The sequence below is a fragment of the Rhipicephalus sanguineus genome, chromosome 6 (genome assembly GCF_013339695.2).
Source record: "Rhipicephalus sanguineus isolate Rsan-2018 chromosome 6, BIME_Rsan_1.4, whole genome shotgun sequence".
Taxonomy (NCBI): domain Eukaryota; kingdom Metazoa; phylum Arthropoda; class Arachnida; order Ixodida; family Ixodidae; genus Rhipicephalus; species Rhipicephalus sanguineus.
Window position 1 is genome coordinate 105,719,979 of NC_051181.1, and position 17,740 is coordinate 105,737,718.

General features: G+C 44.5%; 2 protein-coding genes across 4 annotated transcripts in view; one reads left to right on the forward strand and one right to left on the reverse strand.

Moving 5' to 3' along the window:
• LOC119396089 (cathepsin L-like) overlaps positions 1-17,740 on the reverse strand; it is a 543,104-nt gene that overhangs the window by 80,043 nt on the left and 445,321 nt on the right. The gene's annotated exons all lie outside the window — the stretch shown is intronic.
• Positions 2,096-12,370, forward strand: LOC119396091 (39S ribosomal protein L42, mitochondrial). 3 transcript variants are annotated; one of them, XR_005184381.2, is made up of 7 exons: positions 2,096-2,321; positions 2,461-2,503; positions 2,957-3,041; positions 3,124-3,156; positions 7,206-7,330; positions 9,871-9,985; positions 12,260-12,370. XR_005184381.2 is itself a non-coding variant. In XM_037663177.2 (7 exons), exons 1-6 carry the CDS (start codon positions 2,249-2,251, stop codon positions 9,923-9,925), a joined length of 414 nt encoding a protein of 137 aa, XP_037519105.1. In that variant the 5' UTR covers positions 2,096-2,248; the 3' UTR covers positions 9,926-9,959; positions 12,260-12,370. The 3 variants fall into 3 exon arrangements, 2 of the variants coding, with proteins under 2 accessions (XP_037519105.1, XP_037519104.1); XM_037663177.2 differs by having other exon boundaries at positions 9,871-9,959; XM_037663176.2 differs by having other exon boundaries at positions 9,871-9,963; positions 12,260-12,364.

Genomic DNA, 17,740 nt, shown 5'->3' on the forward strand with positions numbered 1-17,740 from the left:
TCCAGTCCTGGACTCAAGTTCTTTGTTCATGCTTGTGCACTGCATGTACAAAATGAAGGCTAAGTATGGCTCTTATGGAAACACATGATTGCCGAATCACATTTATGTAAACGAAATTACCTGCACATAGTGCGTTTCAGTCTGGGCTAAATTAAGAGTGCTGTTGGCTGCCGCTTTCATTGACCCGGGTGGTGACGTGAGCAATGCACTGATAAAACTTGTGAAAGTATCCACCTAAACTAAAGCCATTCTTATCTTCTAGCAATAAGATTTTTGTTAGTTTTTCTATGGTTTTGACTGGTTGGTAGTTGACATTGTGAATAGAGCAATAGTCCTGCACCAATTTTCAAGCAGTATAATCAAATGACTTTTATGCCTCTAGGCAACAGGCTGAAACAGACATGACCGCAATTAACACGAAGACAACTCCCGGCAGAATGAGCTACGATGAATACTGTTTTCGAAAGTACATTCATGCACAATGAATGTTGCGATGAAATGACTGTAGCCTACGTAGCTGAATTTTCTGAGGCTTATTGGCTGTGCTTTGCTTCTGCAGCCTGTCATCATCCCTCCCTGTTTTATTTCTGGGCTTTTAATATTAATGCAATGTATATGCGGAGTTGAGAACTTTATTATGTTTGTGCTCCTACATCTGCACAAGTGATAATGGAAGCAGTTCCCAATTCCTACATGCCAACGGAGGCAGTGTTATGTGACAATTCATTTTAGGTGTGTTCTTCGACAGAGTGAATGATGAGCCAAGAGAATTAAAAACAGGTTTGGCTATGGTGATGGTTGTACAGCGACAAATGTTGAACACGTCCTGGGTGAAACGGTGATGTATAACTACAGTTCAATGTGCACGCAGTGATTCAGTTTAGAGTTCACTAAAGGAAATATTTACATACTTCTTGATTTAACTCGCGCCCACTAACCACCTCTAGTTTATAAACTGTGTTTTTCTCATCTTTAGCATTTATATGTGCTTGCTAAATTTTCCTGTCGACAACACGTGCCGCTCGTGTGTCATGACCTGGAATAACCAGGCACAGAGCATAAAAAAAAAAGAATGAAAACCTAAACTGAAGGTTATATGGCAAGATATGCAACTATTTTTGTTTGGGGAAACGCTCCCAAAGCCAGTGTATGTATATTGATTGTAGCCAGGTTACTCGCGCTATCTTCTACACTGTGGTCATGTTCAAAGGGATGATGCCTGAATTAAACAGATTCAGAATAAGAAGTGAAAACGCTCAACGTGTTGTACTTTTGAAGTGAAGACCGCGGAATGCACTGAGGGTGAGTGAGGGAAGATATTTCATCTGGCTATATCCACTATCCTCTCAGCACTTTACACTAGGCGCTTGGCATAAATTGACGAAATTTTCTCCTTAATTGACTGCAGCAGACAGCTTGCACACAGAAACCGCAGATCGCAAGAAATAGCCTCCTATTTTAAAGGGACACTAGAGTGAAACTGTGAATCGGTTTAGATTATAAGCTGAGAAATCTAATGTCGTTAATTTCACCATCATATGTTAATAACAGAGGAGGAAATAAAGGTCGAAGTTTCATGTTTAAATTTCGCGCTGAAATCTCCGCGCGTGACGTCACGGATTTCGAAGTGAATTTTTCGTATTTCGGCGACATTGACTCAATGAAATTTTTTTATACTTGGTATGTTAAGTCTATGGCCCCCTCAGAGGACAATGTACTTCATTTTTACCTATTAGGAACTACGTAAGACTTTGTAGACGCCGTTAAAATCTGTGACGTCACGGCGTTTGATGCGGGAATTTCAAGGTGGTGTCGCCACCCGCATTTTATTTTTGCGCGTTTTCTCGCACACCAAGCGTCTTTTCGTGGCAAGCGGGGTGATTTTGGTGAGAGTAATGTACTAATATAAGAAAAATATTTTTTCTCTTTAGGATCCCTTTAAAATCGAAACTGCTTTTTGGCTAAGCTTAGCGGATGTTCCATACAGTCTTGATTACCGACTTCCGTACTTGAGCGTTGGCTATGACTTCGGCTCGTTTATTGTCCAATGTCCATGTGATGTGAGTTGTGCTATAGTGTTCTAGACTTTAGTTGTGCGAGGGTCGGCTGCTAGTACGAATCAACATAGGTGAAGTAAGGTTGGAATAGTAAACAAAACGGAAACATAGACGAGGAATTAACGTTGCACGCTTCGCACGTGCTTCACTAGCATCTGCGCTTAGTGTAAGGACGACATAAGGTGTTTGCGATGTTAGCGTGTCGTCGGCTACTTGCTCTTCGTTCTCAAACCAAGCTCTTCTCGGCGTGCGCACCGCACCAACGTGAGTAGGTTGCCTATTGGTAGTTAACCGATTGTTACACAGGTGTAGCAAGAAAAGCCGACGCTAACTGCTTTTGCTGCTGATTAAAGCAGCCGCTAGAAGGGCGCGCGCTAACATCACTTCGCTTTCTCCTGCACAGGTCAAAGTTGCAGCACGAGCCAAGTTCTTCAGAAATCGCAGTCGTAAGTTATGCAAGTCTCTGCAAGGGCCGATAAAATTCTTTTTGAACAAATCAGTGTGTGCCAAGCGAGAGTTTTGGTTAAAAAATTTCGACGTAATGAATTGAGAAAGGTATACCTACTTTTCCAAACAGCGCAGTGAAATCGCTTCTTATACGGCGCTAGAAAACGTAGCGTTGCTCATTCTTCGTGCTACGTTTTCTTGCGCTACAGTTCGAAATCGTTAACTTGTTCCTAAGTCGTTCATTTTTCTCTTATGCTCAAAGCACAACTCGCGTTATTACCAGTGTTTCTGCATACGGAACGGTCACATCACCAAAAACATGACGTTTCCATAAGTACCTAAAGTATCCACACAACGAGCATCCACACAACTGAGCATTCGTGACATTTTTGTTTCTTTTGTTAATGTGAACAGCACGCTAATTCCGGTGATGCATGGTGACGTTTATGCAGAAAGGAGAGAATCGTGCTCACTGACGATGGCTCCACGATCGTATGCTGGCATCCGCAAGAGGAGTTTCCTTACGAACATACGAAGGTGTGGCCTAAATTTCATTTGTCAGCCGCACAAACGCAATCTTCGCAACGGTGCTTACGAGTTTGTGTTTTACTTGTTGCAGCCGCTGCCACATATCAGGCCCAAACTGGATGAGGTATGTGTCAGCGCACTGCTTTTACCACTTGTTACTTAGCTGGATTTATCAGACTTGTGTTTGTGTGTACCCTTACATAATTGCTCACCTTGAACAGGATTAACAAAGTCGATGCGTACGTCATGGTACAGTAAAAGCTCATTAATTCGAACTGTCGCCCTAGTCTAGGCACAGCCCTGTGGAAAACTCCCGATAATGAACTGGGAGCCCGTGGTTTTGATCGCTCCTCGCAGAAGTCGGCCCCAAGTGACCACAATGTGCTGGAAAACCAAACCAAACCTAATTTACTAGAGATGCAAAACAACGAAAAAGCAGCATTTCACAGCAGATGAGAATTTGGGCGTTGCGCTGGAGCTCTTGGGCAAGCTGCAAACGATGTTCATGGAGTCGCGACAGCAGACACACAAGCAAATGCAAAATCAAAATGACTGATTACTTTTAATTTTGATTGTGTTACCTCTGCCATTTAAATAAACATGCTTTCGAGCATAAATAGTGTCATATATTTAGACATTAAGGCTCACCGCTCACATGAGCGCACCTCTGTGCTTTTTTGTGGCATATCACTGACTGATCAGTTAATTTCTGTTCAGTGTTAGGACTCCATGAACCTAATTTACAAAATCACCTGCCAAAAACGTGTAGTAGTGCCTAATTCGCAATAATGAGTCCAGCGGTGGCTTCTCTGGGCTCTGCCCGTGCAGTGTGGTGTGATGTCCGTTCATTCTAGCACCCGCCCGTTAATTCGAACTCCGCTTAATTCGAACAATTTTATAGTCCCCTTCGAGTTAATTCGAGTTCGAATTAACGAGCTTTTACAGTATAACAATTATAAATCTTGTCTCTGATCAACATGACGCAAATTTCAACATGATCAGTGTTTGCTGATCATTGTTGATAAATTTCACTGATAAACATGACACAACTAACGTTTCGGTGCCCATGTGTGAAACCTCTTTTTACAAAATAAAAAAAAAATGATCTCTGCTGAAACAGACATGGTACTTTCAGGTATGCCAAGAAGAGATTTCACATGGATAGGATGAATATTGCCACCCACTCTGCTTTCCTTGTCTGTTTTGTTTTGCAGTATGGCCACCAAAACATTGATTTGACTGTCTTGTTGATCAGTGGCAGGATTTCGATAGCATGTATGGGACATGTGCAGCTTGCAGCTGTGGCTAACTATACTACGTACCATTGAACATGCTTGCCTGGTGGGTGGGACAAACGTTTTATGTGTGCCTTGCAAAAAATCTGCAGTCACGGAATGTCTTGGAGAGTGCAGAGTAATATGGAGGTTAGGGAACAAGACGTTAAAATACTTTAGCCATTCTGTTGTCATGTATCGATTCACTGAGCAGCTGTAATTTTGTTGAGAATTTACAGCTATTCGCAATGCCCACGAACTATAGGTGGCGCGCCGTGCTTTTCAAGATGGCGCCAGGAGGAGGGTCAACCCGTTTGTTCGCATAGGAACAGATAGGACGTGCGGACGTACGGACTGTGCCACTTTCACCGGATGAAGTCATGAGCTGCGCTGAAATGGATATGAGACTAAAATACTTTCCCAAAGCATGGAAAGTGCTAAGTACTCGCCACCTAATTATTTGCTGCAAAGTGAAAGGTTATATTTCAGCTCCGTTAACGGGCATAACGATGCTTTGCGAAATCCTGTGCGTGCTACATAAACCTGTATGACCTAGAATTGACGTATGAGCTGAACGGCACTCCGAGGTAGTACGTACCAAGCCTGCCTGACGGATACTCGCTGGCAGTAGTAGGCCGCCAGCGAGTAGCGCCATCGCTGCTGCGCGCGATGATGGCTTGCAAACATAAAAGTGTTCTGTGATAATACCCCGTAGTCGTTACTTGCGCAGTCGGAAACGCGGAGTTACGTCTTCAACGGAACACAAGCATCTATCATGCCATTCAGCAGGGGCATAGCCAGAAATTTTTTCGGGGGGGGGGGTTCAACCATACTTTATGTATGTTCGTGCGTGCGTTTGTGTGTGCGCGTGTATATATACGCAAGCAAAACTGAAAAATTTCGGGGGGGGGGGGGGTTGAACCCCCCCAACACCCCCCCCCCCCTGGCTACGCCCCTGCCATTCAGTAGCGCTTGTGTCACAGCCATGCTGATACTCTAGCCGTGTGTACTTCACTCGCATGTTGCAGGTTCGATCAGCATGATCGAAACATGAATATCGAAAAGAATGCACACATATGCTTTCGCAACGTCGAAGAAGTTCGCCGAGAGGCGTGGATTGTGGCCGTGACTGCACGTTCCATCGCTCTAACCCTTTCGCTTCGCTGGTCGAGCGTGTTGGCAGCATGCGGCGCTCCAGAATATCCACAATAATTGTGATACATGCAATGCACAAGAGGAACTATGCTTTTATTTCGATCTCGCTCAAGGATATTATACATTAAATACAATCAAAGTGACTTACGAGCATGAAAGAACATTAACGCACGAGGGGACGTGAAGTGCAACTCGCTCCTCGTGAGTTAGCAGCTGGTGGTTCATCGTCGCTGTCACTCTCGGTGCTTTCACAGTCTCCTACGTCCAGTGGAAAATCCTCATCGTCAAGACGTTTCTTTCAACATCACTGCTGAAAGCAATCTGAATAATTTCCTCCTCCGAACGACTTCGACCGCTCCGCGTCACCACGTTTACAATTAGAGAGACGTCTGGGCGCGGAGAACGTTTTGCTCTCAGACCGGTCAACAAGCAAATCGCTTGCAGTGTGCTGCCACCTATCAACAAACGTACAAAAATAAGCGGCACAGCGGTGGCTATGAAACCCAACACACTGGCGAAGGACGGCGTCGGCGTGGATGGAAAGCGTTCGCTCCACGAAAGGCGTCGAGCAGACGCGTCCTCGAATGATTGAAACGCCGCTCGCACGATTCGTAACAGCGCTTTGCTGACAAAGGATAGAGGCCCTATTTTAATGTATCGCCAACTTGAGATCGCTCAGTTATACATGAGCACATCGCGAGCCGGCGCGACCTCCCTCCCGCGTACAGTGTTATGGGACTCATGCACTACAAGAAACACTGACCAATTATATATGCAAGTAAAACAGGGTGAGCTTCAACTGAATATGTCAGACGATAACATTTAACTTACCTACGTGGCTAGAGAAAGCCTCGTGAAGCTGATAGTATGTGTACACTGCGGGCTAGCATTGAAAGCGCGAGTTGCCACGTATTTTCACGAAAACTTCGCGTCTCGCAAGAACGAATCAGATTTCTCGTGTCACGGAGGGCCCGGTTTGTTCACTGATGCAGGGAACATGCAAAGTCGTAGTGTTCCTTTCTTGCCAACGCGTTAACACTGAGGCTAGCACAGCCGAACTATGGAGCGACTGCATAGTGCCGCCATTTTGTCGTCTACTAACCCTCCTCGAGAGGACGCTCCTGAATTCCGCTCGGTGGCGCGACAGTCTATGGGCATTGCGAATACAGTTGTGTCATGCTGTGTACAAAGAACAGTAACGAGTCATAAACATACTCACTGTTCATGCAGCTAAGAGCAAGGATGCAAGTTGGATTTCCAGCCACAGTGGCTGCGTTTTGACGGGGGCTTTGAATAGTGCCAGTCTCCTTCATCTGGGCCGACCGCATGCATAGCTGCCACTGCGTGAACTTTGTTGCTGTGCTTCATCATTGCTGTGCTGCATCATTGTGTGCCATCATTGTGCTGCGCTTCTCACGTGGCTCATGTAGCATGGCTTGGGCCAATGGAGCATGCGTCTCAGCTGGACTGGCTGGCACAGCTGCTACCAGCTTCGCCGTCGGCCTAATAAAATGTGGAGACTACAACCCACTTCTCACGAGAACTTGAGTGTATGCACTAGCTGCATCGGAGTGCGCATTTGACGTGAGGCTAGCATGCAACTTTGAAGAGGTTTCACATGCAGCTAGCGTGCAATTTTAGAGAGATCCTCATCATCACTATTCTCGCTTGCGATATAAGTTTGTTAGGCACTTGCTGAATGGGGATCCTTGTATTTAAGCCAACTATCCTGTTTGTCCTGCAGGCAAACTCTGCACTGAAGCTGCAGTACCGTTTGGAGGAAGCCGAGACAATTTACAGGAATGATCGATTGGAGATAGAAGCTCTGACAAAAATGACTTACACCTCCAAGCACAGATGGTACCCAAAGTAAGTGAAGTGCCTGTACTTACTGCTTGTTTGTTTTCGTGGAGCTTGTAAAGTCTTAGCCAGAATAATTTAATCGTTCCATTCTGTCAGCATTTCGTCTTGCACTTCGTCACTGGTGTCTGTGAAGTGTGCCACCTGTGATAAAACTGCGATCCACCAGGGTTGAGTGGTGGATTATAAGAGAGGAATGGAATCATGCAAAAGAAATCCTTGCACTAGTAGGCCCATTCCAATTTTCTGGTGTCGCGGCTCATCTTAGCTGCGTCGTCTGTCTCCAAAGTTGCAGTTGTGATGTCCCCATTGAACCACCCGCTCTACCCACGTTATGCTCCATGTCAAACAACCCTGTCATTGCTTCCTCAGAATTAAAGAAACCAATATAAGTTTATGTTTTAGTGTATTGCAAATCCCAGGATTTCATCGCGCTTTGAACAGCGGATCCTCTGGTCTTTCAAAATGGTAAAGTGCGTTCTGCTGTCAGAGGCAACAAGGGAGTGCATGGAAGCTGTGTTACGTCAGCACCATCATGGCATCGTTTACTTCATTGACATAGCCACAATTGCCCCTCTTCCTGAAATAGTACTTTGCACATACCCTATATATACTTATATATATATGCATACAACCACATGCATAAACATACGTAAAGGGGGATTAGAGCCCCTGCCGAAATGAAATTCTGCGCACACCCCTGGCTTCGTTGAATGCAACAGTTACATCATGTACTATTAGACAGCTGGAAGGACACTAGTTGGATATCACTTCCTGAAATGTGGCAAATTTCATCCTTGATAATGATCATGAGTTGTTTTGGCTCTTTGTGACATCTCGTACAGTTTTAGACCATAGGGCTCCCGTCGCCAAGAGTAAAAAACAATAGTGAGGCATAGATCTCAAATGTTTGCTGCCCACTACCAACAAATGGCTTGAAATAAACATTTCATGCATGGGTTTCGAGTGAGTGCCCTTATCAAACAGCGAAGGGGCATGTTGAAGTGGCGGCAGAGCTCTGTAGCAGATGACATTTACAGGCATGTGCCCCACACTTAGATTTTGTGTGTGCACTGGGGCGTATTTTGACGACCTGTGTCGGTGGATCTGCTTGGAACACAGCTGCCGTGCGCTTCCAGATTCTGGAAAAGTGGACTACATTGTATAGACACACACAGTTTTTAATATTGGCACCTACAGATGAGGACAGACCGTGCAGCTTGGCAGTAGGCCCCAAGTGCCAACAATACTATAAGTTCTCAGTCCAACAATGAGTCTATCACAACTTCTGATGGGGAATATTTTCGAGAGGCTCGTTTCTTTGTGAGACACAACCAGTTGAATCCAAAAGACAATTGGGCCAGGGAAAGCATGGGGAGCAATAATTTTCTTTAACTGTAGTGTAGTAATTTTGATGTAAATTGAAGTGAGTTAGTGTGGACGAAAAACCACCCTTTCTATTGGCAAGATCTGAACCCACACCCTTCGAATTATGCATCTGATATTTTACCAATTGAGCTACAATGGAGGGCACTTCCCCGTCCACTTCTTTAGGTATTTCTGTAAGTGTAATCCCTGGGAGTGTTAGCCAGCACCATTCGTAGCCAAGGCGGTGAGTGTGGAACACTCTTTTTGTCAGAGGGCGTCACGTGGCATGTGATCTTTACACGATGCGGCAGCTGATATAGCTTTTTCCGTAGTTCAGGGATGTAGCTTTTTCATCAGCCTTGTTGGACTGGTTCACAGGTGCCAAGTTTTGTGGGTTAATCCTTGTGCGTTCACAAAGAAGCTGGCAAAATATCAGTGCATTTTGTCCAGCACTTAATTTATAATTGAATATCTTTATAAACACTCCAGCGGCCTGAGCGTATGGCAACACCGGTACACTCACGAGCCGTGACGTAACAAGCTGCTTGTTGTGCAAGTGTCTGCATTTCGGCGAATGATTTTGTTCCGTGCTCAGCTGTGTGTCTAGTTGAGCTTTCTTCAGCTTGGCATCAAAACTGAATGCTTTACAGCCGCTGAAACTTTGGTAGAGGATGGTGGCTCCGCTCCATGCAGCACATGACATAACACACACCATGGCAAAATGGCGATCGCCGGTGGTGGGCGGGGTTTACAGCGGGCGACTTCTAGGGTTTATTTTGCTCTGAAATATTCATTTACACTCCATTTTTCATATATGTATACACTCAAACCTCATTATAACAAAGTCACATCTGCGAGGAAAATAACTTTGTTATATCCGAAAATTCGTTATAAACGTTTATTCTTAACACTGTATCTATGACAGGACCATTCCTCATTTACTTCGTTATAACCGATAATTAGTTATACCCGTGTTTGTTATTTCGAGGTTTGAGTGTAGCGCAGTAGACCCTCTACTTCTGTTTTTTGCTGAAAACTGCAAATTGTTGGGTGACTGTGTCATTTCCCCTTTAAATGACTTCTAACAGTGTCTTATGTGCCTTCACTTGTTTTTACTAGCCAACCATAGAGCCCGTTTTCCTCATTTCACGTTACTGCATCTTTTTTTTTCTTCTTTTCAGCAACAAAAAGAAGTATCTGGATCCCAATCCGCCAATTGAAAGAGAAGGGCTGTGAATTTTCCAATCAAGATGGCCAACCCCGACGCCTCGTGGGTGAGCTTTGCAATCTGAACAAGTATGAGGCACACCACAATGGACCGTAATTATCTGTGGTCGCACACCACCGCAATATTAAGCACTATCCTTTCCACATTGACTTCATTCATTCATCCATTCATTCATGCACACTGCACATTAGACTAGTCATCTACGCTGGTGCTTACGCTAGATTTGTTGCCTGCACATTCATGATCGATTAAGTAATCTACCGTGCCACCTGTGGCACCGGAGATCCTGGCTGCTGTGAATCTCATAAAAAAAACTTGGAATTTATTGGTTGATATATGCGTCATTACTCGGAATACATTGGCTGGAATTTGTTTCTCAGTTTTTGTCCTTTGTTTTTTTTTTTTCCTTCATATTTCGTGATGCGAAGTTGGAGTCGTGGTTCCTACAGAAGTCTATGTGGTAAAATGGCAAATAGATAAATAGTAAGAGCGAGAGCCAAATAAGTCTATATCAAAGACATATAGCTCTATAAACGAGAGATAGAGACAAAAATCATGACACAAGCGCTATGTTCTGCTTTTCCTCCCTGTCCTGTGTTTATCACACTGTTTGCCTTCAATATGGAATACCAACTCATGCAGCATCTGCGGCCACTTTCAAATAAGTCCCTATTTTTTCTCAATTATTTTGTGCTGTAATAAAGCAAGCAGTATTTGCTTGCATTTCTTTTTTTACAAGAGTGAGCGAAAGCACATTGTGTGAGAGACACGCATGTGAATCTTTCATTTGTGTGCACAGGATATTACCATAAAATCCCGAGCATGTGCCCCTTCCTGAGCATGCGCTCCTTTCCCCTTTTCGGGAGATTTGAAATATGCGTCAATTACTGAGCAGGCCCAGCTCTGGTTCTCCCCAACTTCAGCATTCAGCTTCCTTGAGATGCTTCAGAACTGCCACATAGAAGAACTTGTTTGATGCCTGTCCATGTGAAACTTATATACGTGTTTTCATTCTTTTTATGCAGAAAACATCGGTTGTAGCTTGTATACATGGGTGAATTGGTCCCACATGAGGCATGAGAGAAAATTTTGGAATTTGTAAGGCACCATTTAGGGAGAACATTACTGAAATAATTTTTCAGATCGGTTCATTACTGACAGAGTTCGAAGAAACTGAGCTGTCCTGTTACCGTGCTACTGGACGCTGAGAGCTAGTGTCAGTAGAGACAGTAGCACTTTTTCTAAAGGAGTGTCCTCAAATGCCATTCCTCGTCTGCATACTCCAAATATGTAGGAGCCCAAAGCTCCTAATTTTTTTTATGTCACAAGGTTTGCCTGCATTTTTTTTACCCTTTCAATGTTTCTTCGCTATGCCTTGCCAGAGGTGACATTGTGTGTTCTGCACTGAATGAAAAGCCAAAGTCACGTCCCATCGTCAGGGCCATTCCAGGTTGTGCGTGTTGCTCAGAGAATTTGTGCATACGGCCTCTGCTCTCACTCGAAGTGCTGCTTCCTTAAGAAGGGTGCACACTTTTCCGTTTACTTCAGTACGACTGCGCAACAAAAAAAGACATGGACAGCAGAGAAGAACACACACCCAGCGAAAACTCTCAACTAAATTTATTGTGCCACTGAATGGGTTTTTTAATAAATAAATAAATGAATATATACTGACGCAGTATACATTACGCATGCGTGCACATTGAATAAAACTTCAGTTAAGAAGTGGAAGATGCCGCCGCCAAGAAGACAAATTCGTTGTCGGTGAGAGCCAGCGAAAGTGAACTAACGCATTTATCACCCATTTTTGCAATCTGTTTACATTCTAACCATTTTCATGCCATGGAATTGTTTCATACTCTGCAGCAGCCATTGCCACTGCGTGATGTATGCTTGTTCACGAGCGATGCCAGAACATGGTGAAAGGCTTTTTAACGATTCGGTGGATACCGTCCAAGTTATTGCTTATTCACCTCAAGTCTAAAAGACAGTGCTGGAACGCAGTAACCCACACCACATTTAACACGTACATGTGCACAGGCAAATTTGGCACCTCATTAATTTGTTCCCTCTTCTGCGAAGTTGGCTCTAAAGCCAGGTTTATTTACTGCAGCTTCGTGTATTGACAGTAGCATTTGAGTACAGAGTGGTGGAGCCTCGGTCACCTACACCTCCTCTATTGAAGACACATTGATTTCTGCACTCACACTGTCATGCTTTGTCCTTTGTGAACTCTTGCCATCTTAACTGTGGCAGTACATGTGTTAGTCTTCTTTTTTGTTCTGTAACATATTTCTATGTGGATGTCTCACTAACATTGCTGTTTGATTTTTCTGTTTCAGGCACAAGGGTGCTCCATTTGTACAAGTAATACACCCAAACATAGGTTTAGTTTGCAGATACTATATCATGTTTATTAATAAAGCAACAATGACATCACATTCACATCTTCATCCTGCTGTCTTCTGTTTTGTGTACAGTGCTGTTGGGTGTACATATATGGAGCACTGCTCCGCAGATGGGCTCTCAGCCGAAGCAAAGTAGCAGAAGTGTCAGTTACGTGGAACAGTAGAGGGGTGTTGAGGGGGCGTGGGGTCTTGTCAACCCCAGGCACACGCCTTAGCAGCCTTAATTAAGGCTGTGTTTTGTTTCTAGACATGTAGTTTGCTGGAATGAACTTTGCACAAGCAACCTTCCAAATTTTGAGCACAACATAACAGATTTAATTTGTGTACATCAACCTCAATGTACAGTTCAGTTAGTCTGGCTATGTCACAACTCCAGGCAAATGGGAAACCCATGCCTCTGAAAAGTAGTGTTGGCGCTTACACTTATGACGTGGGAACACTGTGGCAAATGTGTTCCTGCGGTTATGTTCATACCGTTGAAATAAGGCCGAGGCTGTGGCTGCATAACACAAGTGCGTATTCAGTGCGCTCTTTCTTTTTTTTTCTGACAATACAGACTTTTCATAAAAATGTTGTGACAGTAAGGCACCTGTCAATTTCACACATGAACTCTGTGTCGAGACAGAAGTAGGTCCTTTCTGCTGCTAAAGCAACACTGAAATTTAACAGACACTTGTTAATTAGTATTGAAGACAGTTGTTTATATGGAGAAGGTGTGGGGCATCGCAATATATGGCATGTTGATTTCTTAGAAATAAGAAGAAATTGCGTGAAATTTGTGATATTAACTGAGTGCACTGGACACGCAGGAAAGATGGCTGCTGTGTAATGTCAGACCAGAACTTCCCATGAAGAAGAAGTGAGAACTTTAAATGAAGGCACGTTAAAGGAGAATCTGGTCAGGGTCAACACTGCAAGTTGTCTGAAATACACGAGTGGACTGCTTGTTCTTTGTGTGCGATGTGTAGTGCTTATCTGTTTCTTTCTTAATCTATAAATAGGCACAAAGCACTCTCTTGCCTCTCTGCACGAAGAAATGCCACAGTGGCTGCGCCCGAGTTTTATGCTGTAGAGAACGAAAAGGTGAATACTGCGGTTTTCTTTTGCACAGCGTGAAAGAAACAGATAAGCATCAAGCATAAGAAGCAAAGGTACGGTGATCCGTTGGTGCAAATGTGATGCCCTACTCTTCGATAAGAGCCATTGCCCTCAGTTTGGTAATTAAAATTATTTCAGAAGTCTTTGTTAATTTCGCCAGTTTAAGTGTTACTTTAGCAGCAGCAAAGTGTATCTGCCCTGACTCAAAGTTTGTGAGGATGCCGGGGTTTTACTGTAACAGCATTCATTGAAAAAATCTGTACTTGTCTAAAAAATAAATATCTATGTAGCAATGTAACGTAATGCTGTAATGTTTTATGCTGCAATGTAATATAGCGCATTTTGTAGTGAGGCCTTCCAATGCTAATTCTTTCTGGTGTTTGCCAGTGGTCAGTGTGATAATCCTTCCATATTGCCAACTGCATGGATCAGGTAGTTGTCAGCGGTAGATGATAATGCTAGCATAGAATTTAGAAGAAGGCATCGCGACGAAGTCGCTGCCTGGTGATGCATTTCTGCAGTAATGTGTAATGTGCAGTAATGTGTTTTTTTTTTACTCTTTTTTCCTTCCTTACCTTTCTATCCCCCCTTCCCCACTGCAGGGTAGCAAACCGAAAAACTTTCTTCTAGTTAACCTCCCTGCCTTTCACTTAACCTTTCTCTCTATCTCTCTCTCTGCAGTAATGTGTGTGTCAAGCATATGCCTGTATTTCATTTCTTCACTATCCCGACCCGTCAGAAACTTTAGATGCTTGTGGTGTGTCGATTCCTTTGCAGTAGTACAAGGATGCTCCTGCCAGAATTATGATGGTGATTGGTATATAAAATATAATCATAAGTTATAAAAATTATCTGCAAAACGTGGTATTTCTTACATTATGTAATATCGTCGAAAGGGTATCGTCGTGCCAGATTGCCACTCATAAATACATGGTGCAGTGCCACACTTGCGATTTTCTCAGATGGAAGGCATAGCACCTTGAAAGACTTTAAAATTTGCTAAATGACGCTGCTAGAAATCGCAAGATAAAAATTATGGTGAACGTATAAGCCAGCTCGCTCAAGGTAGCTTCACCGAACAAAATCGTCAGTGCGCTCTGTGCCGGGCGGTTCACATTGATTTTAGTCTGCTCATGACGTGCTTTGCTCATGTATAAGACAGTACTTTACGACGTGGCGACCGCGATTGTCCTCAGAGATGCGGGTTTACGGGTTAGTTTATTACATGGCCCCCGAGAGGCCGTGGTTTATGAGCACGTATTTGCAGCTCCGCCGCCAGATGGCGCAAGCTTGCTAGGCGGAGCAAAAATTTGATTCGTACGACCGCGTCGGGCGCCACGTGTTTAATGTCCACGCTGAAGAAATCTTTCCCGTCGTCCCGCGAAGGTTCCGTAAATTGGGAAGAGTGAAGAAGAGAAGAGAGAAAGAACAAGTTGAATGGTGACCGGTTGGATGAGCTAGATCACTGCAGAGAGAGAGAGAAAAAAAAGAAAAGACGGACAGGTAAAAACTTCGAGTTCTGTTTGTAACTTAGCAATGTGCTTGTTCGGGCTAGTTTTTGTTGTTTTTTTTTTGCGCTAAGAAGAAATAATCTATTTGTAAGCAGTCAAACGGTCTGAATTGCGTGTAGATTCGATGTCCGACTAGAAGTTTGAATGGCATCGCGTTGGGGTGGCAGAGTTGACCCTGGTGGAATGTGTTGGGTAGGCTTTATGGTGAATGGAAAAAAAAAGAGGGGCGGGGGTTGGTTGTTTGGTTGGAGGTACGTTGAGGTTTCCGGGGTGCACTTGCTTCCTTTGGCGTCACCCGCCGCGACAGTCCCGCGGTTCTGGTGCCAGAATGCTGACCCGAGGGTCGCGGGATCGAATCCCGGCCGCGGCGGTCGCATTTTCGATGGAGGCGAGAATGCTTGAGGCCCGTGTGCTTAGATTTAGCTGCACGTTACAGAACCCCAGGTTGTCGATATTTTCGGAGCCCTCCACTACGGCGTACCTCATAATCATATCGTGGTTTTTGGACGTTAAAGGCCATCTCCGGCGATTTTTCGAGGTCGATGGATCTCAATGAAATTCGCTTGGTACGTTCCTTTGCACGTTTCCGTCATTTATGCCAAATTACAGGCTTGAGACATGCGCAGGTTATTTGCAAATGAATTTTAAAGATTGTCTGCAAACGCCCTCCTGGCCAACGTCACAATTATTGGCAACATTGCGTCTGTGACGTCAGTATTGGGAAGGCGGCGGAAGTGAGGCAGCCGAGGGCGCCGCTAACTTCGGCCGCTACAGCGAGCGTCTGCTGTGCTGGCCGAGACACTGTCAGTATCAGACGCGGCATTGTCAGTCGCAGACATTACAGCTGATGCGCGGCGTGCTGACCTCTCTACTGTGCGCCTGCTCGTCCCGGCTGTCACAGTTTTCATACACCGCGCCGGCGTGACCGGCATGCCTTGCACGACTTCCGGTTCGTTCGTAACAACGTGTACGTCATACGTAGATAGTACACTCGGCTGGGTTTCGGTTTCGGTGTTGCGCTTTTTTGCTTATTTAAAATTATTCCCCACTTTGCCGAGTATTTCTGCTATCGGGCCCGTAACAGGGGCGTCTCAGGAACATAAAAGCACCATTACTTTGACATGGCCAAAAAATCGCCGGAGTTGGTCCTTTCAACCCCAACAATTATTATTATTATTGTTGTTAACCGTCTGGCGTTGCCCCTGATCCTGCGATATCGTGTTAGATTCTCCGTTGTGTCGTGTGCCACTGCGTGAGTCGTAATGCCGTCTTATGTCTATACGTATGGTCCTATTGTTTATGTGCGCAGAGGCCAAGGCCCAGTGGCACCCAATTTAGGTCACGGTAGTGACAGTCAGCCTTTGGCGATGGACGTGACAGCTTAAGACGAGAATAAAGCTAAGCTGGGGTCCCGAATTCGCGCGGATGCATGATTAGACACGCCCTTTGTCTTTGACCCACATACACAGTCAAGTAGATTAGCGGTGACAGGCTGGGCAGTTTTTTCTTTCTTTTTTTTGTGTTTGCAACACCTACGAGACAACCCATATGTGACCTACTCTGCCATGACACTACATGACACACTTTATCGCGCGAGCTATCATTTATAATAACTCGTCCGTGAAACAGTGTTAGGGCGCAGTCGATCCATGGAGCTTGGTAAGATTGATCAAGAAATTCCCGGCATCATGCAAATACTTATATATAGCTTTTCTTTGATCTGGATCGTTTAACTACGGTGCCTGGCCTGCTTCTCGTGAAGAGTGGACATTGCTTTCAACAGATGTCCTTTGTGTAGGCCGTGAATCGATAAGTTTTCATTATTGTATTGCTCGAGTAGGGCGATGTTTTATGCGCTTATCAAGGATTTAGGATAAAGAGGCTTTTCGCGTCCATAGTTACTTGTCCTGATTACCCTCCTACCGCTACTTCCCTGCTCGACCGATTTTCTTTAGGCTATCCGAAAAGCAACTCCGGTGGATATATTTATTCTCGCTGCCCTTTCAGCGACCCATATTTGCTATTTTCCTTTGTTACGAAAAGAAAAACAAAGCCTCTAGCTCAAATGCTCCTCAAATGATCATGTTTGTTGGATTCGCAAAAAAGGGAAAAAAAATGCTAGTAATGTTCGATGACTTCCCGGCAATTCGGTGATACATAATCTTCCTCAATGAAAAGGGAAACGGCGACTGTCAAAAACAAAAAGAAAAGAGAGAGAGAAAGAGGAAAAAAAAAAACATTCTCGTCACTTGCCGCGTTTCATTGCTGTAAAGCTGTCTCCCCGCTTCGCTCGTGAGCTAAGTGGGAAAACTCGCTTCACAGAACTGACTAAAATATGTGTGGTGGTATGCGGAGAAAAGTGCGGTGTTTGAAGTTGTAAAAACCGTGCCAGATGCTACGCGATCTCTTGGTTCAGTCCTTGACCTAAATCGAAGCGATGTACATGCCCTAGATGCTCGCATATTGTCGGCTCTCCCATAACTTAACTAGCCTCCCTTTCCCTATCTCTGTCGTTATTTATTTATTTCTCTTTATCTCACTTCAAAGTGAGGGCTTAGACATAAAAAAGGTTGTTCTTGTTTGTTGTAGCTGCTGATGTTGAGTTCGAGCATAGGACCACGAAACGAAATTTTGTGCTCGGGTCATGCCGCTGTTCGGAGAAGCGCACGTCGCAACACTTTGCGTTTCTGAGTTTGTCCAGAGCCTGGTTATTTCGCGCGGCCTTAGTTCCGCGGTAACGAATATTTATGACGCGTCGAACTGACCTCGTATGTATCTGTCAGGGCGCGCAGCAAGGGAACGCGGG